The sequence below is a fragment of the Pseudorca crassidens genome, chromosome 9 (assembly GCF_039906515.1).
Source record: "Pseudorca crassidens isolate mPseCra1 chromosome 9, mPseCra1.hap1, whole genome shotgun sequence".
Taxonomy (NCBI): domain Eukaryota; kingdom Metazoa; phylum Chordata; class Mammalia; order Artiodactyla; family Delphinidae; genus Pseudorca; species Pseudorca crassidens.
The window spans coordinates 9,334,825-9,357,600 of NC_090304.1; the positions used below are offsets into that span (position 1 = coordinate 9,334,825).

Genomic DNA, 22,776 nt, shown 5'->3' on the forward strand with positions numbered 1-22,776 from the left:
GTTCCAACCAAGGTTGGCTTTCCTCTTTCATGGCTTTTCTCCCTTCCTATTCTGCCATGCTTTCACTTGGGAACCAGCCATACCTTCACTCGGGGTCACTCGGGGTTTGTTGGCTTACTTAAGTGCTTGCTTGAGCCGTTGGAGTAGAAGAAAATAAATGATAACCATGACCTCTGTGTATTTGGCCTATACTAAAACGAGTTGGATGCTTGAAGTTAAATGTAGGGTTCCATTTAGGAGCCAGATTAAGTTTATTCGTAATTACCACTTAAGAGGAAAAGCCTACTTATTCAACAGAAGATGTTTGATGGGGATTCTTCCCTAGTGACTATGTAGAATGAGAAGGTAACTTTGACAAAAGCACTACTGCATTACTAGCACCGAACGGATGTTGATTGTAACTTCTGATAAATGGTCAAGGACTTATTAAGGCTGGGCTCCCACAGGCTTATGACATCTAGTGTTTTGAAGTAGTCATGATACAGGTATAGTTACTGCTCTAACTCTTCCCACTGTACATGATAGAGATTCCCACCCCAGGGGCTTACAGCTTTGGGCCCAAAGGCTATCCTTGATTTCAGTGTCTGCCCATTCTCTAGGGTATTTAAAGTTACTCAGTGTTACAGCTAATAATTTAAAATGGTTATTTATAGCTCATGCCTTGTCTCTAGTAACCTCTAGACCCCCCGGCTTTGCCCCCAGCAAGGGCTGCAGCCATTCACCCCTAATCTGATGAGTATGAAAATTGAATGTGTAGAAAAACTGAGCAGAGGTTGCTTTTTTTTTTTTTTTTTTAAATAACCTAATATCAAGATTACACTTATTGAGCACTTCTGACTTCTTACCAAGTCTGAGCTGATGTGGGCATTTTCACTTACCCCTCTGGAATTTGCCCAACACTGTAATACCTTAGGAAAAGAGAAAGATTCTTTTAGTGCCTTCTATGCCCTGCTTGCCATTTAAGCATGTATAGTACAATCGTTGGATATCTGAATGCCTGTCATATGCCAGACACTGACAGGATGCAGGGATTAAACAGACTTGATCCTTAGAGGAGTCAACGGGCACTAAGAACTAAGCAGGCTCCTGAACAGAATGGGGGTAGGTCCCCACTTCAGGAGGGCAGCCAGGTTACTTTCCTTGGTTTCTTCCTCTCCAGGATGAGGGAATTAAATATCTCCAGGGCCTATTAGGGCTCAGGAATTCATCAACAGCGGGGAAGCTGCTATTCCTGAAGGTGCCTCAAGTTCACTGGGTACTCCTGGAGCCTGTGGAGACGTCCATAGGAAACTTAAGTTCAGTTCCTGGTAGAACCCCCTTTATTCCTTTGGTTTCCTCTTTGTCCCCCTCCCCTGCTGTCTTCCTGTGTGAAGGTGTGGGGAAGCTGGGGGCGATGTGCTGTCTCTAATATAGGTCACCCCCTTCTGCAAGGCAGCCTCCGGCAGCCGACCCTACCCGCAAGCGTATCCCAGGACAAAGCATGACCCAGGCTTGCCCCGGGAAGCATGTGTCACTGGGTAGGGGGTGGGGAATCTTGACAACCCATGAGGAGCAGACCTTCTGAGACTGACTTTCTCTGCCTTGGCCCTGGTCCCACCTCCGTATGTGTCTTTCTTTCCCTTGGAAGGTAACGGCTTCTGGAAAGGTATGCTGGGGCTTTATAAACCTCCGCCAAGTTTGAGTCCGGGAGGCGCTCGTGAGACAAACCTCTGGCCGGGCAGCTTGCTGGACCACTACTAGGGGTGGTAGGCGCACCAGGGGCGGGGACACTGCTCCTGGCGGATGTGACAGAAGGGGCCTGAATGGGAAGTGGGAGAACAGCAAGCCCCAGTTCTAACAGGAAGCCCAAACTGAACAACTAAGGGCTTATCCAACTCCTAGGGAGAACAGGAAGCGACCAAGGAACAGCGCCCCGAGCCGAACGGCGCCGGGCATTGTCCTCACACTTATGTTTCCGCTCCAAGGGAGTCTCTACTAGGCAAGATAACAGAGACCTAGGTTCTCTCGTAAGTTCCACGCGACCGGCGCCTACTGCAGGCGTGCTTGCTGGGACCCCCTTGTCCCATGATCCTTGGCTATAGCCACCAGTGTGCCTTCACCTGGATCGGGTGGACGTCAGCTTCCGGCCTCCGGGGTGGGTAGGAGTGGGTATCGAGTTGACGAGGGAAGGAGCAGCCATTTTGAGACAGATGAGCACGGAAGGGACCGTATTGAGAACTCTGGATGCCTGGGGCCGCCATTTTAAGTATGGGCCCAGCCGAGAAGCCCTGTACGGTGAAACGCTGTGACATGCGGCGGCCATATTGGTGCGGATCCCCTTGGCGGCGGCCATCTTGAACGGAGACCTGCTGTGGGCGTCGCCATCTTAGAAGTAAAACGGCCCCTTCCCAGGAACTGGAACCAAGCTCCTCCCCTCTCACTGGGTACCTCCTGTCTGTGAGTGCCCTTCGGAAGCCCTCCCTAAGTCCACCCCGTTAGGTCTGTTTTCATTTTCACTTGTCTTCATTGCACTCGTGTGTGTGTGTGTGTATGCTCTCCGTAGCCTCTGAGTGTCTGTCTGTAACTTAATTCTTCCACTTGAGACGTTCTCTCATGCCCGCCATCCACCCTAACCCGGTGGATCTCCGATCCTAGACAATGTCTAACCCGCTTTGACTGGCCCTGTTCCCTGGTTATGGCAAGCTTTTCCACCTGCCGCACCCACTCCCAAATCTATTGACTGATCCTATCCCCCAAGAACGGTAACACAGGAACTGTCCTCTGAGACTCTGGATGACTTTATTCTTCAAATGGCTTTACACTTCCAATAGTTCCAGGTGAGACTGAGAGCCAGCACCCAGCCCATCCCTCTCTCCATTGTCTGAGCGGGTCACAGAGGGAAGCGGGCAGGACGCTGGCAGAGTCTGACAGCCCTTCTGTGGGTGGAGCTAAGGGTGCCCCGAGTCACGGGGTGCTTTGGGTCCGCCTCAGTGGGCGAGGAAATGGGGTCGGCAGATAGGTGAGGGAGGGCCTTGTGCTTCAGCTAACCTCACAGGGTTGGGAAAGGGCTACGGATGGGATGCAGGGACCCTAGTGGGCTCACCACAGTTCCTGACATAAATGAGGAAGGGCCCGGGAGAGGGAAAGGTGAAGAGTTGTGAGGAGGGACAGGGCAGCTCAGAGGAGGGCACAGAAGAATTTCTTCTCCCGGAAAGGGTTCTCCGAAGTGGGCACAGGGGTGATGAGGGGATCCTCACAGGCGTGGGCATCACAATAAGTCATCAGGTCTGCTGCTGCCTTGGACACCTGGGGCACAGCCAGGAGGGGAACTGTTAGCCAGAAACCCTGAAATGGACTGCAGCCTCCCTCCCCAAATGGAAAATCTTTTGCCATCTCTAGGGCTCCTTAAGACAGTCTTCTCTTCCCTCATCACCCACAGAGACCTGGGGCCAGCTCTCCTTACAGATCCCAAGACTCCTCCTGTGATCTCAAGGAGTCAATGAAAGAAAGCATCTCTTATCCTGAGGTTTGGGAACCTATGATACAGGCTGCCAACTAATGGGATCCAGGGCCCCACCCACCTTTATCCGGCACAAGCTGGCTTCAATCTTAAGCTGTTCCACCATCTTGCGGGCTTGCCCAATACTCATAGTGCTGTTCACAGGGGTCTCCCCTTTCATCCTGGAGAAGAGAGCTCAGAGCATGATAGGGGGCCCTGCACAATCTCAGCGGAAGGCCCCCCTCTGTGCTTACTCCTCATCAACCTTTACAAGGCCAGGTCATATGCCCCAATATTTTATTCCCCTCTTATCCCCAACCTCCGTGGTCTTTCCCATTCCTGTCTTCCTCAGCTAAGGAAATGGAGAAGTGGGATGAGATGCTCCCCAAACTCCTACATGGCCTGGGCCACAGATCATTAAACATATAAATGATTTAAGGCTTCCGAGCCCTCAAGTTATGTGTGTTCCCAGCTCTGAAAACCACAACTAGAAAGAGGCCCGCCCTAATGAGGAGAGTACTGAACCCCCACCTGCCCCCTTGAGCCCCAAAGGGAGAAAAGCAGGATGCTCGCTACTCACCTGAGGCCACGGGCAGCGACAGTCCTGGGGAGAAGGATCGTGGGGTGCACCAAAACCTTCTGCCTGAGATGGGTGCCCCACCTTGCAGGGAGTTGCAGCTGAGAATATCTGACGCAGCAGCACAAGGCCACTGGGGAGGGTCAAGTCAGAGGCCAGTGGAGGGCTGGTCCCAGTTTTTGCAGCTCCAGCACTGGCTGTTACCTGAAAGATGAAGGATGCTAGAAGGAGCTGCTCAGATCCTGGCACATACCAACTGTCTGGCCAGTGGGGGAGCCTGGCTGCTGCCTGCAGCCCCTGTGCACGCCCCCACTGTTACTGTCTCACTACCTGCCCCTCCCCCATTGCAGGCATTCAGAGTCTGGGCTAGAGACCTCCCCAAAGGAGCTGGAAGTAGCTGAGTCCCAGGTAGATTCCCCCCTCAAATGGGGTGGTCTGGACCTGTGACAGCCCCTGCAGTGGAGTCAGTACTGACTGCGTGAGACCCTGCTCATTTGAAAATCTGACATCAGCTGGGCAGTCGCCCCCTCCATCCCTCCTCCCTCTACTCTGACACAGCATTTAACACCTGAATCTTCACTTCTCTCCCAGGGACCCTCCATTCCCCATATCCTGGAAAATGTGATGAGCTACAGGTATCAGCTTCTAGATCACCACTTTAACGTTCTAGCTACAAGTACTCGAGCAGAAGATCCAGGGGCAGCGAGGTCCATCAGGAAGATGTCTAAAGAAATGGCAGACCAAAGAGAAGAAGGAGCAGCTGGGGAAAGAGTGGCATGCAGAGATCAGATCAAAGAATCGGACAAAGACGAGGTAGAGGGGAGAGTCGGTGGGTGTTTCTGGAAATAGATGGGATTCCTGGGTGTGTGTGTGTATTGGCTTGAGATTGCCTCCCACGTCTGCAGTGTTGTGCTTGGTGCTGTGAGATGTACGCAAAGATGTACACAACACTGATCCTTCTGAGGGATCTTATTTGGGGTGAATAGACATATACAAAATAGAAATGCCACCCGCCAAAACCTAGTCTAGATAATGCGCTGTGGGGACTCTGAGGGAAAGTCTAGTTAGGGTCGGAGGAGGTCGATCACGCATCGTAAAAGCTGGAGACAAAACACGGGCCTGAAATGCTACCGCTCTTGTGAATAGGGGACAGCCAGCCCGCTGGCGCAACGCGCAAGATGCACAGGTACCCGCAGATTGCAACGTTCTCGGGGCGAATGCTCTCTGCCTTGGAAGCCCACGGATCCAAGGAGCTGTGGGCAATGACAATCAGCGCCAGCTGGATGCCCGCCTCTCCCCCTCTTCGGGGGTTAAATGGCGGATAGTGAAGGTGTGGGCGGAGGGCCGTGATTGCGGCCTCGAGGGGCGGGCTGAGGGATCCTGCTGACTCATATCTGGAGCATATCTTGGGGCCTGGAGGGAGGCGCCTGTCCCCTTTGGTTTTGGTATCCGGAGGGTAACGGACCGCAGGAACGGACAGTGCCGGGCGCGAGGAGGTAGGAACTTGGCGGCCCGGAAGGCCCCGCCTCCTGTACCGGGCCCCGCCCCAGACGAGCCCCGCCCCCAGTGCCACAAAGGGGGCCGACGAAAGGGGGAGGGACTTCCCCGGGAGGGGGAGGGACTTCCCCGGGAGGCGGAAGTGCTTTCTCGCGGTTGCCCGGGCGGTGCGCGGCTGGTGAGTCTGCATCCCTGTGGCGGTTCGCTGGCAGGTTTCTGTGTTGCTGCGGTTGGGTGGGGGCTCCGGGCGCTGCGCCCACCGCTGAGCCAGAGGGAGCTGGCGGGGAGCGGCCGTTGGCTGTAGGACACCCTGCCCGGAGTGGGGCGCGGCCCTGTCTGAGAGCGACTGCAGCTCCAGGAGGAGAGGAGAAGCTCGGTACGGAATTGTGGCTGCGCTGAGGTTGCTGGCTTTGAGTCCGGCTGTGCGACCTTAGGCAAGTCGCGCGTGCTCTCCGTGCAGCCACCTCGCAGTGTGGAATCGTGTCATCGTGTGTGTAAAACCGCCTTGGAAGAATTTTAAGGTGCTCATCCTCTGTATGTTACGTATTACTATGAATGCCCGTCAAGGTGGCTGTCCCAGAATCAGGTGACCCGAGGATGGGTTCAGCTGAGGAACTCTAGCACAGGTGGTGGAGAGAGCACAGTGGAGGAAAGGAAGGGATAATTGGCTGAGAAACGCAATCAATTGGAGAAAGGCCATATGAAACAAAGACTTTGCTATGTCTTGCTATCTCTGGTTCCTCAAAGCCAGTCCGGTAAGCTTGTCCTTTTTGTCCCCACCTCCCCCGTGAAAAGAGCCATTCTTTCCCCTTCTCTGTCTTTTTCCAGGAACCACCAGCTGCTTCATCCCATGGCCAGGGGTGGCGTCCAGGTGGCAGAGCACCTAGGAACTCAAGGCCTGAACCCGGGGCCAGACCCCCTGCACTCCCCATCATGGTCAATGACCCACCAGTACCTGCCTTACTGTGGGCCCAGGAGATGGGCCACGTCCTGGCAGGCCGTGCCCGCAAGCTGCTACTGCAGTTTGGGGTGCTCTTCTGTACCATCCTGCTCCTGCTCTGGGTGTCTGTCTTCCTCTATGGCTCCTTCTACTATTCCTACATGCCGACAGTCAGCCACCTCAGCCCCGTGCATTTCTACTACAGGTGAGAGGGGTCTTCTATCAAAGTAGACGAATCCAGTGAGAGAATTGCTGCAAGGACCCTTGGAGCTTATTCAGGTCAACCCCCTTATTTACGGAGGAGGACACTTGAGCCCAGTGTGCTTATACTGATTTATAGCCCAAGGTTGGGGCAGGTCTGGGCTTGTAGAGCTCTAGGGTCCTAGTCCTGTCTCTGGTTACTGGAATCTGGTTAAAAAGAAGAAAAAAAAAAATCCCTCTCCTAGATTGTCATTATGAGGGTCAGTTCAATTTAGGCTGGATCAGACCTCTCTCAGGGCCACTGTAGACTTTTGAGCCAACCCAACTCCTTGGGTCATCTCAGAACTAATCTGGCCTTCAGTAGAGGAGGTATTAGGAAAGCAGTAGTTTGCCTTTTACATGACTTCTTCCCACTCCCGGATAGTCTGCTGCAAGAGAATTTATGGAAACACAGGGTGTCTGGGTGCATAAACTCCCAGAGTCCTACTTCCCTACTTCTTGCCTGGGGCCTCAATTCCTTCCCATTTTACAAACCCTGCCAAATTCCCTCCCCTTCTTTTTTATTTTTTTTTAATTTTTTTTTTTTGCGGTACGCAGGCCTCTCCCCATTGTGGCCTCTCCCGTTGCGGAGCACAGGCTCTGGACGCACAGGCTCAGCGGCCATGGCTCACGGGCCCAGCCACTCCGCGGCATGTGGGATCTTCCCGGACCGGGGCACGAACCCGCGTCCCCTGCATTGGCAGGCGGACTCTCAACCACTGCGCCACCAGGGAAGCCCGTCTCCCCTTCTTTTAACAATGACTACAGGACCAATCAAGAGGTGCTGACAAGGGCACTATTATCAGTGGTCCAAAGTTTTTTTTTTTTTTTTTTCCCTGTCCTGAGTCCGTGGTCATGAGCTGTAGTTTCTAAGGCAGAGCTGCTTAAACTTTTATTTATTTTATTTTATTTAATTAATTAATTTATTTATTGGCTGCGTTGGGTCTTCCGTTGCTGTGTGCTGGCTTTCTCTAATTGCAGCGAGCGGGGGCCACTCTTCGTTGCGGTGCGAGGGCTTTTCACTGCAGTGGCTTCTCTTGTTGTGGAGCACAAGATCTAGGCACGCAAGCCTCAGTAGTTGTGGCACACGGGCTTCAGTAGTTGTGGCTCACAGGCTCAAGAGCGCAGGCTCAGGAGTTGTGGCACACGGGCTCAGTTGCTCCGCGGCATGTGGGATCCTCCCGGACCAGGGCTCGAACCCGTGTCCCCTGCATTAGCAGGCGGACTCCTAACCCCTGCGCCACCAGGGAAGCCGTGCTTAAACTTTTAAGAGGCATGATGGCCTGGCCCCTGGCCCAGGTTCAGCTTATGAAAGCTATGGCCCTTCCTGCCATAAAAACCTATATATATGCCCATGTGCAATTTTGCCTACAATTCAAAGGGTTCGTGAGCCTCTTAAAGATTATCTGTGGCTCCCTTTGGAGGAGTTTTCTCAAACTAGGCCCCAGACCAGAATTCCTAAATCAGAATTTGGAGGAGTGGGACCCAGGGATTTGCATTTTTATCAGCTCCCCAGATGAGTCTTTAGAAAGACTTAAGTCCGAAACTATTCAACTAAGTGTCCATAGGTTCCCATTTAAGAATGTCTGCTCTAATGAAAGGAAATAAATGGAAGTAGCAGGAAGAGAATTAAAGACTCAATCTGTTGTCTTGAATCTCCTGGCTGCATTTCTTCTCCGTCTGTCTCTATAACAGAGAAGCGTGCCCATTCTGGGAGAAGGGATGGGGGATAGGAAAGGGAGCCCTAGGGGCCAAGGAGGTGTGTGGACAAGTAAGGCAGACTCTGTAACTTAGCAGAGTATCATCCCCATTCTCATTTAGGACCGACTGTGATTCCTCCGCCTCCTTACTCTGCTCCTTCCCTGTTGCCAATGTCTCACTGGCTAAGGGTGGACGTGATCGGGTGAGTATGGGAGCTGAAGAGAGGTTTCATTAGAGCTTTGATGACTTGAAACGGGAAGGCTTGAGGAAGACCTGGATGTCAGGGACCGAGTAATAGAGACTAAAAGGAAGGCTTTCAGGGAAAGGGGAGGTTAAAGAAAAATTAAAGTCCAAATGAATTGTGTGGATTATTCTTTCCTCCTTCTTAAATTGTTTCAGCCAGGCCATATCTACTAGATAAGGTGTATTTTAGATCTAAATGAACCTAAATTAACAGATCAGCTATCTCACAGAACTAGGATGGGATCCACCCAAGAGTTTTGTAAGTATGTTAAATTATGAAACCGTTGACAGATATGTGTAACCTGCCATTACAAAGGGTACGGTGCCAGAGGACTGGCCAAATGCCAGTATGCCTTCAACAAACCTGGAAACCCTGGGGAATGCAGAATGGGAATGCATCCTTCTCTATTAGGCAAGCTGCTGGAGGCTCTGAAAAAGGGTAGGATCCCAGAACACTTCAGAAGGATCCTGGAGGATCAGGAGCATTTCTGATCACCAGAGTTTTCTGAGTTGTCAGCAATGTAATAAGAAGTCATCAGAAATCAGACTTATTAAGAGTTTAAACACCATTTGAAAATGATTTTTCAAAAATTGTACTTGGGAGGATACTGACCTAAAGATAAACACAGGATAGAAATAAATGGTCACTCTGAAGGGAGGAGTGTAAGCTGTAGAGTCTGGGGCCCCCTGGGGTTGACAATACAAATAACCTAGGAGACTGTGTATCCTGTCTCCTGTGACATCTTCCAGTTTACTGCCAGGGTAACACTATCCAGAAAGCTTACCAGGTGGGATGAGTGGATCCCAAATGGAGATTTCAAAGTGGTGAAGTGGGGAAGGGAATTCCCTGGCGGTCCAGTCGTTAGGACTCCACACTTTGACTGCCGAGAGTCCAGGTTCAATCCCTGGGGCAGCTTTACAGTGTGGCCAAAAAAAACTGGTGAAGTGGAATGTTGGGCATTGCAAGACAGGATTATCATTTTAGTTCTGCTACTCAGGAAAGTAACTTGGAGATTATTATAGAATGTTCTGTAAAAACATTGGTTCAATGTGTTTTTGTGGCTTAATAATAATAATAAATGGAATATATTGAGAGGGGAATAGAAACAAAGCCACAGTACATTTGCACCTGGGATGCTGCATGCATTTGTGTGGCTGCCCGTAGTAGATCATAATGGTTGGTGACGCAAGGAGCCTAAAACAATCGGGTACCAGGCTGCTGGATGAGGAAGGAATGGAAAGATGAAGGGTGAGGCCAGATTGATCATTTCATTCATTTCTAGTGAGCATTTTTGAGTGAATGCATGAAATAATGGGTCTTCTCTGTGTGTAACACCTTGTTTAGAAATAGATGTGGTCCTGCTTTCAAGGAGCTCACAGGATTGACAGAAATCTATACATTGCATTAAGTAGCAACGATGCAGATTCTGCATTTCAGAAGAGTTTGTGAAGAATTAGACAGATGTGAGACTATGGAGATGGTGAGGCTCAAAGTGGGCCTTTTAAGGAAGGGTGAATGCTGCGTGGGAATGGAGGAGAGGGAGAACCTGCCCATCAGGCAGACAAATGCGAACAAAGGCAGGACTCATTCACAAGATTCTGGTATTAGATTTTGTGGATGCCCTTGGAGGAGATGACATAATTACTGGTTTAAAAAGAAAAAATATATATATGTAAATCTTTATTGAGATATAATTCACATAGTGTACAAGTCGCCCTTCAAAATGTACAATTCAGTCGTTTTTAGTATATTCAGAGATGAGCAACCATCACCACAATCAATTTTAGAACATGTTCATCACCGCAGAAAGAAACCCATACCCACTACCTAGCAGTCCCTCCCCGTTTCCGTCCTGCCCACTCAGAGAACTACCTATTTTAATGTTTCAAAGAATTCAGTGAAGCAACTGGCTTAGATTCATCTGGCCTCTACAGGGGGGTAGGAATCTCATGGAATCCATTTTTGTCAAGACGTAATTCAGACCGAAAATAAGAATCTGTATAAAGAAAGACTTCGATCAGTGGTTTTTCAGCTATTACCCTACGGATAAAATGCTCAAAGTACCCTCATAGCCATATCTAGATTTTGGAGCTAGTATACTATTAGGGTTAGGGGAAAGTTTTTTTCAACTTCTTTTTTTTTTTAATCCACTCCCTCTTTGGTTAAAACCAGAAGCTTTACCATCACCGCTGTGATCCTTATGTATCACCCTGAGGGGGTCACGCGTAGGACAAGCATAGCTGAATGTAGGATTCGAGGAACATAGGAACAGTCAGGAAAACTAGGGTATGTTTGGTGGCACATCTTCAACCTCTTGAGGTTAGTCCCAGTGAAGAAGCCTTCCTGTGTGAGTCTCAGGGTTCTACCAACAGAACCAAGATAAAGGACCCAGAATGACGTAAGATGGTCTTGAGTGACAGTGACTGTGCGACAGCTGGCTAGGGAGATGGTGAGCACTTCTGGCACTCGGTTAATTAATAATGTAAGTGAAGGTAGGCTGGGTCCGGGGGGATGGCCTCACGGGGACAGAGAGACCTGAGTCACAGATGGCCCAGTTGGCAACGTGACGGTTCACTTTTGGAAGAGAAATGTGACACAGCCTTTCTCGAATAGAGCGATTCGGTAGAGCAGACAGGATACTGAAGATCTCAGAAGTGGGAGGGATCCAGCCACCAGAAGGGGGCAGCACTTTCTTGGGACCAGAGAGATTGAGAGGCCTGTTTTGAGAGCGGAGGGTTGTGGCAGAGTGTTTCGAGGGGAAGGGGGGGAGGTGGTACAGGGGCAGTGCAATTTAAAAAAACTTTTTTTAAAGAGATGGGGCTACCTTGGGCAGGTGCTGATGTATGGACAGCCGTACCGCGTTACCTTAGAGCTTGAGCTGCCAGAGTCTCCTGTGAATCAAGATTTGGGCATGTTCTTGGTCACCATTTCATGCTACACCAGAGGCGGCCGAATCATCTCCACCTCTTCACGCTCCGTGAGTGTTCCTTCCTGGCCTGTCTAGGAGGGTGTGGAGAACGATGACAGATGTCAGACTGTCTGGGTAGGGCTTCAGGAGAAAACATCCTAGCTCTGAAGTCACAGACACATCAGGATAGGCAAGAGGTGTCAGTTTACCACACCAGACAAACACCCCCTAACATCTGATGAGCATGGCCAGCTTTGGGGTAAAGTCTGAAGAGTAGAGCCACCCTGAAAACGGGGGCTTCTGTGGAGCCAGGCAAGCCTGGCCTCAAATCCTCACTCAGAAACATGCCAGCTGAGGGGCAATTTACTTAACCCCTTAGTTATGAAGTACTATAAGTGAATATAGTAGTAACTCCCTCATGACAAGACTAGTTTGGATTCAATGAGGAAATAGTGGGTGTTCAGTAAATGTTAGACTCCATTCTTAGTTATCAACAAAACCATATCATGAAGCAAATCCCTGAATGTCCACATGCAGGAAAAGCTTCAGATGGTACACTGGAACATACAGTCTGTTCTGGATTATAGAACCATTGGGGGGGAAGGTAGATCAGAGACAGTGTGGGGCTTCACCTAGGAGGGTTTCTTAGAAAAGGGGGCTTTGTTGTATTGGAATAGGGACACGCAGCCGGCTAGGGCAGGGCAGGGATGTCATTCAAGTGTTTGCGACGGTTGGGTCAAGACTTGGGTTTTGGGGGCGTGGTAGGAAGTGAAAGTGAGGGAGCAGGGACCGGGGAAGCAGCAGCCTTCCTGGCCTGCTCAGGGGTGGTGGAGGGGCGGGCCCCCGTCCCCAGCCTCTCCCTCCTGGCCCTGGCAGGTGATGCTGCATTACCGTTCAAACCTGCTCCAGATGCTTGACACACTGGTCTTCTCTAGCCTCCTGCTGTTTGGCTTTGCAGAGCAGAAGCAGGTCCTGGAGGTGGAGCTGTACCCAGAATACAGGGAGAACTCGGTAAGGGGGGAAGGAGGACTAGGACACAGCCCTCCCCACGAGCCCAGGATTTTACCTGAGGAGCTTCTGGGCTCGGTCAGGAGGGACAGCAGTAGAGGCTGGAAGCGGGCCTCAGGTTGGCCTGGTAAGAGTGACAGCGGCAGGATCCTGGCCTGATGTGCTGCCACCACTGCCCACCCGCCCGCAGTATGTGCCGACCACCGGAGCCGTCATCGAGATCCACAGCAGGCGCGTCCAGCTGTACGGAGCCTACCTCCGCATCCACGCCCACTTCACTGGGCTCAGGTGGGGAAGCGCCGCCGTGACCTGGGCAGCTCTCGCGGGGCCGTCCTTAAGTGAAGAGGGTCCTAAGCAGAGGCGCCGGCTCTTACGGGTTTTACTTAGGCCACAGACTCTCAACCCTGGCTGCACGTCAGCGTATCAGGTCCCTGGGGAACTTTAAAAGACACTGATGCCTGGGCCCCACCCCAAGACCAGGATTTGTTAGGGTCATACCAGGCCGTCAGACCTTTTGAAAGCACCCCAGGGAAAGGTCATGTGCAGTCAGTGTTGAGAACTGCTCTCTTTTTTTTTTTTTTTTTTTTTTGGGAACTGCTCTCTTGAACACGTCGGCTCAGTGGGTGGGAGGCAGGGGATGCAGCCCAGCTCTAGCCAAACTGGCGAATCGCCCTAGAAGTTACTTCTGGGAAATGAGAAGGCTGGTACTCCCTGGTACCTGCTACTCCCCTCCTGTCTCTGCTTCCTGCTTCAGGTACCTGCTGTACAACTTCCCGATGACCTGCGCTTTCGTTGGCGTCGCCAGCAACTTCACCTTCCTCAGCGTCATCGTGCTGTTCAGCTACATGCAGTGGGTGTGGCGGGGCATCTGGCCCCGACACCGCCTCTCTCTGCAGGTCGCAAAGGACCCCTTTCCTCTCCCCGTCACGATCCTTCTTTGGGGAGTGGGCAGGAGCATGTTGGGGGCTGGGGCTGAAGGGCCCTGATCACTGGTGAGGGAAGGCAGTCCTTGCTGCTCAGGAGTTTCCCCCGCTACAGGTAAACATCCGAAACAGAGAAAGGTCCCACAAGGAAGTCCAGCGGAGGATCTCTGCCCATCAGCCAGGTAAAGGTGATGGCTGGGGGCTGGGTGAGGAGGCTCCTGCGCCGTCCAGTATGAGGCTTTAGGTGCTCACATACCAAGCTGAAGGTCAAGGCAAAGGCTGAATGGGGTGAAATTGGCACTGCCATCCAGGCGCAGCTGCCCTAGCCCTGCCCTGTCCTCTACCCCCTTTGGAGGCACAGGGCCCCAAGGCCAGGAGGAGTCCACTCAGCTGTCACCCATTACAGAGGATAGTGAGAGCCGTGCAGATCCCTCGGAGCCAGGTAAGGCGCAGCAGCCCGACCTCCTTCCTGACTCCTCTCAGCCCTCCCCTTCAGCCTCCTCCAGACTGACCTCTGCCCTCCCCCTGGGGCTGCAGAAGGCCAGCTGTCTGAGGAGGAGAAACCAGATCAACAGCCCCTGAGTGGCGAGGAGGAGCTAGAGCCCGAGGCCAGTGACGGTGAGGGGCACTCTGCAGCGGGACCTGGGTGGACTGGGGTTGGCCTGTGGCTGGGGAGAAGGCCACGTTGGGTTGGGTGGGGGCAGGAGCCCCTGGTCTGGAATTTCCCATTTGGGATTTCGTTTCTCCTTCCCCTGGCCCAGGTTCAGGCTCCTGGGAAGATGCAGCTCTGCTGACGGAGGCCAACCTGCCTGTTTCTGCCCCTGCCCTTGCCCCGGAAACCGTGGGCAGCTCTGAACCCTCCACAGGCACTGTCCGACAGCGCCCCATTTGCTCTAGTTCCTGAAGAGAATAGGGCAGAGTCCCCACACTCCAGCCCTCCCCCCCCATCCCTTTCCCTTTCCAGGGCTCCCCCAATAAACTCTTTTCATGCCAGCTGCCTCCCTGACTCTGAACTGGATTCAGGGCCATTTGAAAACGTGATGTTCCCCAGGCATCCCCCACCTCCATTGGAGGAGGTTGTCTTGTCAGGGGCTACCGATGGGGAAGACCTCCAGACCCCGGACTATTTCAGGCACAGCTGTTTCCATTCATCAGCCTAGGACGTCCAAGGAGCGAAAACCTGCCCACTCCATCCACGTGACTCTCATCTCCCTCTGGGGAGGGGGATAGCATAGGGCGGGTCTGGAAAGCTGGGATACATCATTCTGGCCTCCGTACCCCTCCCTTCCTCAGTCCATTGGGAGGCAGAAGACAGGAAATGACTGCCATGAATGTGGTATGATTTTTTACTGAAACAGCATTTTGTAGCCCAGGCCCCATGCTGTCCACAGCTGTTTTTCTCTCTGATACCAGCCAGGTGGCCCCGTCCTTTGTGTTCCCCTCCTCACCCCCTCACATGACTTCAGCCTTTGGATTCTCAGCTCCTGGCTGCTTTCCACATTCCACTGCTCTTTCAGAACCCAGGCATCCTGGCCTCCAGCTGAAACCGCTGCATGTGGCTTCCCCCACCCCTGGCCCCGTGACTCAGGCCCTCTGAAGGGACCAGCCCTCTTCTTGGCACTCACTGGGGAGGGGGGCAGGGGAAGGGGGGCCAGGTGGTGACATCACAGTTGAGGGGTATAAAAGCTTTGAGCCAAAACAGAATTGAAATTGAAGACACTGAGAAAACCTGACTGCGCAGCGTGTGCTCCTGGGGACCTCTTAGGACCCCCGGCCTGCTACTCACTGCATCAAGGCCTACCCACTGGTAAGGCGCTGCTTGTGAGCCAGGGAGGTGGGGGGCAGGCAGGGACAAGGACTGATAGGTGGGGAGGGAGGGTTCCAGGGCCTCTGTGTCCCATCTCTTCTCCTTTCTCACCTCCATCTCCTTTCTGGGTTTCTGCATGTGTCACTGACTGATTGATACTTATTTTACTTAGATGGTTTCCCTGGGTGGCAGCTGGGAACTATCCCACCTTCCTTCCCCAGGCTGCGTAAATCATTTACTCCTCTTCTCCCCTCAGCACTCAGTTTATTCATTAACTGTTTCTCGTGCTTCACGCATTGCTGGTCACACACACTTCTCTCTGTCGGGTCAGACGACATTTTATTCTTTTTCGCCCAAAACCAAGCACATAGGCTGTTCAGAAGTTGGATGACAAAGGGGTGTATCGTCTCATTTCCACCTCTTTCCTGTTCTCCTCTCGGTCCCGGTTCGGTCGTGTTTCCCTGTCTCTAGAGCTTTTGTTGAGGGAGGGGGGCCTGCAAGGTGTGAGGGCTGGCCGGCCTTCACCCTTCCCCCTCCTTCCCTTCCAGACCCCATGCCGGGAAATCCCCGCCTTCTGTGGCTCCTGGCTGTCACCTTCTCCTTGGTTCCCAGAGCGCAGCCCTTGGCGGGAGACGCGGAAGAAGAGGCGCAAGATGAGACACCTCTGCCGGCTGTCCCCTGCGACTACGACCGCTGCCGCCACCTGCAGGTGCCCTGCCAGGAGCTGCAGAGGGCCGGCCCGACGACGTGCCTGTGTCCTGGCCTTTCCAGCGCCACACAGCCGCCCGACCCGCCACGCCTGGGGGAAGTGCGCATGGAGGCCGAGGCGGGCCGCGCCGTGGTGCACTGGTGCGCCCCCTTCTCCCCGGTCCACCAGTACTGGCTGCTGCTTTGGGAAGGCGCCGGGGCTCCGCAGAAGGGGCCTCCCCTCAACTCGACGGTCCGCCGAGCGGAGCTGAAGGGCCTGAAGCCCGGGGGCGCGTACGTCGTCTGCGTGGTGGCCGCCAACGCGGCCGGGGAGAGCAGCGTGCCCGGGGCCGAGGGCCTCGACGGCGCGGGCGGCCCCGCCTTCGGGCCCTGCGGCCGGCTGACTGTGCTGCCGAGGCCACTCACGCTGCTGCACGGGGCCGTGGGCGTGGGCTCGGCGCTGGCCCTGCTCAGCTGCTCCGCCCTGGTCTGGCACTTCTGCCTGCGCGAGCGCTGGGGCTGCCCCCGCCGAGGCCGCCCGAGCGGCGCGGGACTCTGAGGCCGCCCGGGGGCCTCTCCGGCCAAGCTAAGCCCGGCGCTGCTCCGGGGGAGGTGGCGGCCCCCGACAGATGGCGGGATGGAAGGCCGGGCGCTGGGCCCCCACTGAGTCGGTTCAGGCCCCAGACTTTCCACTCTGCCCCGAGCTTAGGTTTAGGAGTAGAGAAGGTCAGCAAATTTTTTCTTAAGGGACCAGAATAATTTAGGCTTTGTGGTTCCAGGGGATAAAATGGAAGATATCATGTAGTTTTTACACAACCATGTAACCATTTAAAAATGTAAGCATCATTCTTAGCTCTTGGGCCTTACAAGTCAGGCCCTGGCCAGATTCGGCCCGTTGGCTACGGTTAGTCTACTTCTGTCGTACAGCCTCAAAAGGGCCCTGCCACTATGGGTGGCTTCCGTGGGGTTTTGAGAATAAGCTGCTGTGGTATGGGAGTTTGGGGCTAGAGACCACTCCTTCTCCTTCTGCCTTTTTGTTTAGATAGTGAGGATGCGCACTGAGTTAGAATCTACCTGTGTCTGAGGCGGGTGGAAATAAATGACTGACATGGGGTGGAGAAGAGAAGGACTGCCCAAGCTGCTGTCTGGGACAAGCTTGCGGTTTTGCTAGTAAAATTATAATAATAATAATACAATAATAGCAAAGGATTCCCCCTCCCGCATTTGTGTTTATTGTATATTCACTGTAACAACATTAAAGGAGATATAAAAGGAAAACATTTTCAATTTTCATGATCCTTTTCAGTTCCTCGTCCACACACCGATTTTTCGGAGTAGTATACATACTTTCGAGTTTATTTTTAAATTAACTGGATGTAGAAAAGTCGAAGTTGCTACACAGTTTATTCCTCACTTTTACTGATCTTATAACCTTTTCTCAAATTATAAAAGTAACACATACAAATTTCAGTACTGAAGAGGATAAAATGAAAGTTCCCGTCCTCCTCAAGAGGTAATTGCCTGTAGCAGAGCAAATTTTTCCCTAAGCAATGCAAATATATTTTTTTCATTCAATATATTATGGACAATGTTCCCTGTTGGTAAATCACAGCCTCCTTAGTTATGTGAAAGGCATAACTTTCCACTGGAGGATGCTCCTTAACTGGCAATAGCCTTTGCTCTTTGTTAGAACATTTGTCTTCAGCGTTTGCTATGGACATCCTTGTTTGTTTGTGTATCCTCACATGTTTGTGTACTTCCATAGGGTACTTACTTGGAAGTAGGTGAGAGAGGTAGTACTATACAATTTAATCATTCTTCTATTATTGGAACTCTAGAATAAATTTAGAACACATTTGTTATTTTGAATACACTCACCACATTGCCGTGAATACTTTGTCTTTTTAATCTGATTCCTGTATTTCTCAGCATTTATTCATTTACAAATAATGAGGGCCTACTACCTCACTTTTTTGTTGTTTTTTTTTCCCCGTACTTTTTCTTCCCTACTGTCTTAATATTAAAGACACGCTTTACATGCTTTCGTACTTAATCTCTATCACAGTCGTTCTAAGAGATGGTGTCACCTTTTCACAGATGAGAAGTTTGAGGTTCTAAATGGTTTGAAGCTATTCAGTACAAATAAGGAGGTGAGTTAGGACTTCTCGATACAAGTTGCCCAACTCCATAGCTGATGATCATTCCACCGCAGAGAGGCAGCACAGCCTAGCAGTTCCAGCACGCACACTGCATGGGTTTGAATCCTAGCTCTGCGACCTTCGGTAAATTATCTCATCTTTCTGTGTCTGTTTTCTGTGACTAATAATAGTATCTACATCATATGGATTGTTGTGATGATTAAATATGAATTAACCATATAAAATTCTCTAGTGCATATATTATCAATATCAGCAACTTATTATTATTCTGCCTCCTGAAAAACATTTAAAGTGAGCTTTAACTTAAGGGACCTAACAGCCTAGGTAGTGGCGGCGGGCTAAGTAATCAACAAGACTACACACTACGGGGACAAATGCTAATGGAGTAAATACCGGGGCTGGGAGATGGAGAGGGGGTGGTCAAGGCAGGCTTCCCTTAGAAAGCACACCCAGGGACTTCCCTGGTGGTCCAGTGGTTAAGATTCCGCGCTTCCACAGCAGGGGGCGCAGGTTTGATCCCTGGGGACCTAAGATCCCACATGCGTGCGGCCAAAAAAAAAAAAAAAAGGAAAGAAAAAAAAGAAAGCAAACCCAGGGTCCAGTCCGAAAAAACGACTGGGAGTTAACCAAGCCCACAGAAAAGGCAGGACATCCCAGACACAGAGGGACGGGTATGTGCAAAGGCCGGGAGGAGGGAGAGTTTTGCAATCTGCACAAGTTACCCTCAAGTGGTGAGAGATGAACCCCGCACCAACTACCAACATTTACACAGTGTAGTCTTGCCAGACACCTAAGGTTGGTGCTATTGTTATCCTCACTTTACAGATGGGACATTAACAAAAGAAAGGGTAGGAGGAAGCCAGACTACCAGCATTTAAGTTTCGTCCTCGGTGACTGAGGTGTCATGGAGAAATCTTAATCAGGGAGCTGATGAAAGGATCAGTTATTGTGTTTTGCAAAGATCCCTTTGGCAGTAGCGCGGAGGATAGCTCAATTGCCGGACAGGATGAGCAGGTCAAAGGGTGCGCACATTTCTATGGCTCCTGATAAACAATGATAAATAATTTTCCAACCGGTTGCGCTAAGGGGCCATATCGAGAGCTGTCTTGATTCGCCCAAGGGTTTCAGGGCGGCATCGCCCTTCTACACCGCTGCGGGGCACCCGGGCTTGGGCGGGGGAGTGTGAGCTGCCTCCCGGGCCGCTACTCCTACGCCCCGCCTGTCCCCTCAGCGCCAGGTCCTGGCAGCCGGGCCAGGCCTGTGTTTTCTGGCTCTCTGCGGCACCCGTCCACGTCCGCCTCCACGTGACCCAAACAGATTCGGGCACTTCCGCTTCCTCTAGGCTTTCTTCTCGTCGGTGTCCAGGGCCGGTCTGGAGCCCGTGAGTGAGCGAGCGTCCGGTTGGGGCCGTAGGGGGCGGGTTTCCGCGCCGGCGGGGGACGCCCCGCGTTGACCCTCTCCGGCCTTCTCGTCCCTTCCAGGTCCCCGTGGAAGCGGCGGTGGCGGCGTCATGGCGGAGCTGACGGCTCTGGAGAGTCTCATCGAGATGGGCTTCCCCAGGGGACGCGCGTAAGGGAGCCCCCTAACACCCGTCCGCGGGGGTCGCCGACCTGTCCAGGCCTTTACCCCAGCCTGGCCTCAGGCTCTACGCCCCAGCCTGACCATCGCCATGGCTCGTGGGCGCTATTCACGGTGTTTCTGCCCCCAGGGAGAAGGCTCTGGTCCTCACAGGGAACCAGGGCATCGAGGCTGCGATGGACTGGTGAGCGCTCAGACCGGGTAGCAGGTGGCTGGGAACTCCTACGAGGGGCAGCCTGAACATTAACTTCCCTCCTGACTTTCCCTGTCAGGTTGATGGAGCATGAAGACGACCCAGACGTGGACGAGCCACTAGCGACCCCCCTTGGACATATCCTGGGACGGGAACCCACACCCACTGAGCAAGGTGGCCCTGAAAGTCCTGATCGAGGGACCCACTGTGATTATTCAGGAGGGCCTGAGGAGGAGGATGAACGGGTGATAATACTGATTGTTTGTCTGTAGGACCTGAGTCTGTTGTGGGAGAAAGCAAACCCGTTTTGACTGAAGAGGAAAGACAGGAACAGACTAAGAGGTATGAAGAACAAGCTCCCATTTCTGAGGCTCCTCCTCCACCTCTCCCCAGAGGTGTTTGGGCCTGTGTTCCCGGATTCTGTTTTCTGAATCCCTTGTTAATAAACACACTCTCCCAATTTATGTCCATTTCTCTTGAACTCTTTCCTCTCTGCAATACAGGATGTTGGAGCTGGTGGCCCAAAAGCAGCGGGAGCGTGAAGAAAGAGAGGAGCGGGAGGCACTGGAACGGGAACGGCAGCGCAGGAGACAAGGGCAAGAGTTGTCAGCTGCCCGACAGCGGCTACAGGAAGATGAGATGCGCCGGGCTGCTGAGGAGCGGAGGAGGGAAAAGGCTGAAGAGTTAGCAGCCAGGTCTGGGTGCTGGGGGTGTTGGCCAAGAGATGAGAAAGGAATCAAGATTTGCTTTGTCAGTGTCTGACCTACTTTCGTTCTGTCTGCATTCCAGACAAAGAGTCCGAGAAAAGATCGAAAGGGACAAAGCAGAGAGAGCCAAGAAGGTAGGTGATTGGGTACATACTGAGGGTCATGAAGTAGGGGGACTAGTAAATCCCCTTTTCTAGCTTCAGAGGGAAGGGTTGGGCTTAGTGCCTGATTGTTTAACTTTATCCTCCAGTATGGTGGTCATGGGGGTTCTCAGCCATGCCCACCAACAACAGAGCCAGGCCCCGTTCCCTCCTCTCCCGGCAAGGAGCCTCCCACGAAGCGAGAGTATGACCAGTGTCGCATACAGGTACTGATTCTGATTCCTGTCTTGCTCCTGGGACCCTTTGTTGGCTTGTAAGGCACCCAGCCCAGCCCAGAGCTTTTTTCAGTTATGTACCCTTTGCCAAACCTCTTCCATCTTTGTAAATGACTTTTGAAATCCTACCTGCGCTGCTCTTAGGAAAGATATCAAATTTTACTTGCCCTAGTCTTATATAAATCTATCTCTCTTTCGTATTCAGCAGTTAACTTCTTACTTGTTCACCGTATTTTCCTTTGGCTTATTATACAGCTATTTGCACGATGTGGTACCTATCCAGATATTTTGTGTAATCTGGTCTTTGTTTTCCTTAAATTGTGAGGGAGCTAGGAGTCTCTCTTCAGTGTTCAGTAAAGCCAAGCCTAAGTGCTTGTTCATTAGCTGCTTTAAATAGTAATTATGCTGCTTCAGTCTCTCTAAGAGGAAGGAGAAACCAACTTTGCTCTTTTCCTTTTCCTTACCTGGGCACTTCACTCAGTTTTGACACTCACAATTCTGTATTTCTGTCTTGCCTTCCAGGTCAGGCTGCCAGATGGGAGCTCACTGACCCAGACATTCCGGGCACGGGAACAGCTGGCAGCTGTGAGGCTCTATGTGGAGCTCCACCGTGGGGAGGAGCTAGGAGGGGGCCAGGATCCTGTGCAGTTGCTTAGTGGCTTCCCCCGGCGGGCCTTCTCAGAGGCTGACATGGAGCGGCCTCTGCAGGAGCTGGGTATGACACGTGGGACCTGAAACCAGGAGGGGGATAGGGGACATGCCCGAGAAAGGAAGGGATGCAAAGGAGGGACTTTGTGAGATAGTGTGAGGCCAGGAATTTGGGGGGGCCGGGGAGGGTGGGCAAAAAGCAGATCTTTTGGTTCAAACCTGTTTTGTTCCATCTTCAGGACTTGTGCCTTCTGCTGTCCTCATTGTGGCCAAGAAATGTCCCGGCTGAGAGGCCTTTATCCCACCACCCTTCTCTGACCTCTCCATCTTTGATAAAGCACTGACATTACCTTCCTAATAAATAGACCCTCTGAGTTGTGTATGCGACTGACTCCTTCCTGAATGGCCGGGAGGGACAAAAGGAAGGCTTTTAGGACAGACCCTATGCTTCCTCTTAAATTTCCACGGGAGACTTGTTTCTAATCTCTGGGTCTGATGAGTTGCTTGGGAGGTTGAAGGGGAGAGGTGCTGGAGTGGGGGGTGTACGTTGGATAGCATCTTTTGCTCCTATGGGTAAGGCAGTACCTAAGCCTGAAATCCTTAGTAGCTATGTGCCTTGACTTCTTTAATTAAGTCTAGTTTCTTCTTTAGTAAACAGGGATAATAGTGCCTGTTAATTGGGGTTGTGGGGGCTTACGTAATGCTGACGTAAGGTGCTTTGGCACCGTGCCTGGCACCTGCTAAGGCCCCAATTAAGTATTAGCTACTAGAAGGGTAGTTTTTAAAATGTGCCCATTCGGGCTTCCCTGGTGGCGCAGTGGTTGAGAGTCCGCCTGCCGATGCAGGGGACACGGGTTCGTGGCCCGGTCCGGGAAGATGCCACCTGCCGCGGAGCGGCTGGGTCCGTGAGCCATGGCCGCTGAGACTGTGCGTCCGGAGCCTGTGCTCCGCAACGGGAGAGGCCACAACAGTGAGAGGCCCGCGTACCGAAGAAAAAAAAAAAAAAGTGGCCATTCACAGTGAGAGGAGCTATAGTGTGACCTTCACAACTGCACCTCCTGCACTAAAAAGCATGAGTACTTAATATATACCACGCAGTTTTAAG

General features: G+C 52.2%; 4 protein-coding genes across 16 annotated transcripts; 3 read left to right on the forward strand and 1 right to left on the reverse strand.

Moving 5' to 3' along the window:
* Nucleotides 1-1,588: 1,588 nt before the first annotated feature.
* BSCL2 (BSCL2 lipid droplet biogenesis associated, seipin) lies at nucleotides 1,589-14,509 on the forward strand. Of its 13 annotated transcripts, none has more exons than XM_067748745.1 (12): nucleotides 2,679-2,816; nucleotides 4,647-4,868; nucleotides 6,381-6,697; nucleotides 8,554-8,635; nucleotides 11,511-11,654; nucleotides 12,462-12,596; nucleotides 12,784-12,881; nucleotides 13,348-13,489; nucleotides 13,632-13,697; nucleotides 13,868-13,958; nucleotides 14,054-14,134; nucleotides 14,278-14,509. In XM_067748745.1, the coding sequence occupies exons 2-12, from the start codon at nucleotides 4,680-4,682 to the stop codon at nucleotides 14,418-14,420; spliced, it is 1,488 nt and encodes a 495-aa protein (XP_067604846.1). In that variant the 5' UTR covers nucleotides 2,679-2,816; nucleotides 4,647-4,679; the 3' UTR covers nucleotides 14,421-14,509. The 13 variants fall into 13 exon arrangements, 10 of the variants coding, with proteins under 10 accessions (XP_067604845.1, XP_067604847.1, XP_067604846.1 ...); XM_067748751.1 differs by lacking the exon at nucleotides 2,679-2,816 and adding an exon at nucleotides 4,338-4,463; XM_067748744.1 differs by lacking the exons at nucleotides 2,679-2,816; nucleotides 13,868-13,958 and adding an exon at nucleotides 1,589-1,645 and having other exon boundaries at nucleotides 13,632-13,698; nucleotides 14,000-14,134.
* Nucleotides 2,757-4,265, reverse strand: GNG3 (G protein subunit gamma 3). Its single transcript, XM_067748770.1, has 3 exons — nucleotides 4,059-4,265; nucleotides 3,561-3,660; nucleotides 2,757-3,285 (listed from the first exon to the last, which is right to left on the reverse strand). Exons 2-3 carry the CDS (start codon nucleotides 3,657-3,659, stop codon nucleotides 3,157-3,159), a joined length of 228 nt encoding a protein of 75 aa, XP_067604871.1. The 5' UTR covers nucleotide 3,660; nucleotides 4,059-4,265; the 3' UTR covers nucleotides 2,757-3,156.
* Nucleotides 14,510-14,661: 152 nt separating the features above from the next.
* Nucleotides 14,662-17,978, forward strand: LRRN4CL (LRRN4 C-terminal like). Its single transcript, XM_067748764.1, has 2 exons — nucleotides 14,662-15,323; nucleotides 15,872-17,978. The coding sequence occupies exon 2, from the start codon at nucleotides 15,877-15,879 to the stop codon at nucleotides 16,567-16,569; it is 693 nt and encodes a 230-aa protein (XP_067604865.1). The 5' UTR covers nucleotides 14,662-15,323; nucleotides 15,872-15,876; the 3' UTR covers nucleotides 16,570-17,978.
* Nucleotides 17,979-19,511: 1,533 nt separating this feature from the next.
* UBXN1 (UBX domain protein 1) lies at nucleotides 19,512-22,050 on the forward strand. Its single transcript, XM_067748758.1, has 10 exons — nucleotides 19,512-19,550; nucleotides 19,651-19,738; nucleotides 19,878-19,931; nucleotides 20,020-20,114; nucleotides 20,213-20,282; nucleotides 20,444-20,635; nucleotides 20,730-20,781; nucleotides 20,898-21,014; nucleotides 21,546-21,738; nucleotides 21,911-22,050. Exons 2-10 carry the CDS (start codon nucleotides 19,680-19,682, stop codon nucleotides 21,958-21,960), a joined length of 882 nt encoding a protein of 293 aa, XP_067604859.1. The 5' UTR covers nucleotides 19,512-19,550; nucleotides 19,651-19,679; the 3' UTR covers nucleotides 21,961-22,050.
* Nucleotides 22,051-22,776: the final 726 nt, after the last annotated feature.

Excerpts from the sequence above, each read along its gene's own strand:
- BSCL2 (XM_067748744.1), top strand. The coding sequence starts at position 1,604 with ATGTGTCTTTCTTTCCCTTGGAAGGTAACGGCTTCTGGAAAG. Across the intron at positions 11,655-12,461 it reads TCTCCACCTCTTCACGCTCC|GTGATGCTGCATTACCGTTC; the intron begins GTGAGTGTTCCT and ends TGGCCCTGGCAG. Across the intron at positions 13,699-13,999 it reads GATCTCTGCCCATCAGCCAG|CCCTCCCCTTCAGCCTCCTC; the intron begins GTAAAGGTGATG and ends GACTCCTCTCAG.
- GNG3 (XM_067748770.1), bottom strand. The coding sequence starts at position 3,659 with ATGAAAGGGGAGACCCCTGTGAACAGCACTATGAGTATTGGGCAAGCC. Across the intron at positions 3,286-3,560 it reads CCAGCTTGTGCCGGATAAAG|GTGTCCAAGGCAGCAGCAGA; the intron begins GTGGGTGGGGCC and ends GCTGTGCCCCAG.
- LRRN4CL (XM_067748764.1), top strand. The coding sequence starts at position 15,877 with ATGCCGGGAAATCCCCGCCTTCTGTGGCTCCTGGCTGTCACCTTCTCC.
- UBXN1 (XM_067748758.1), top strand. The coding sequence starts at position 19,680 with ATGGCGGAGCTGACGGCTCTGGAGAGTCTCATCGAGATGGGCTTCCCC. Across the intron at positions 19,739-19,877 it reads GGCTTCCCCAGGGGACGCGC|GGAGAAGGCTCTGGTCCTCA; the intron begins GTAAGGGAGCCC and ends TTCTGCCCCCAG. Across the intron at positions 21,739-21,910 it reads GCGGCCTCTGCAGGAGCTGG|GACTTGTGCCTTCTGCTGTC; the intron begins GTATGACACGTG and ends TTCCATCTTCAG.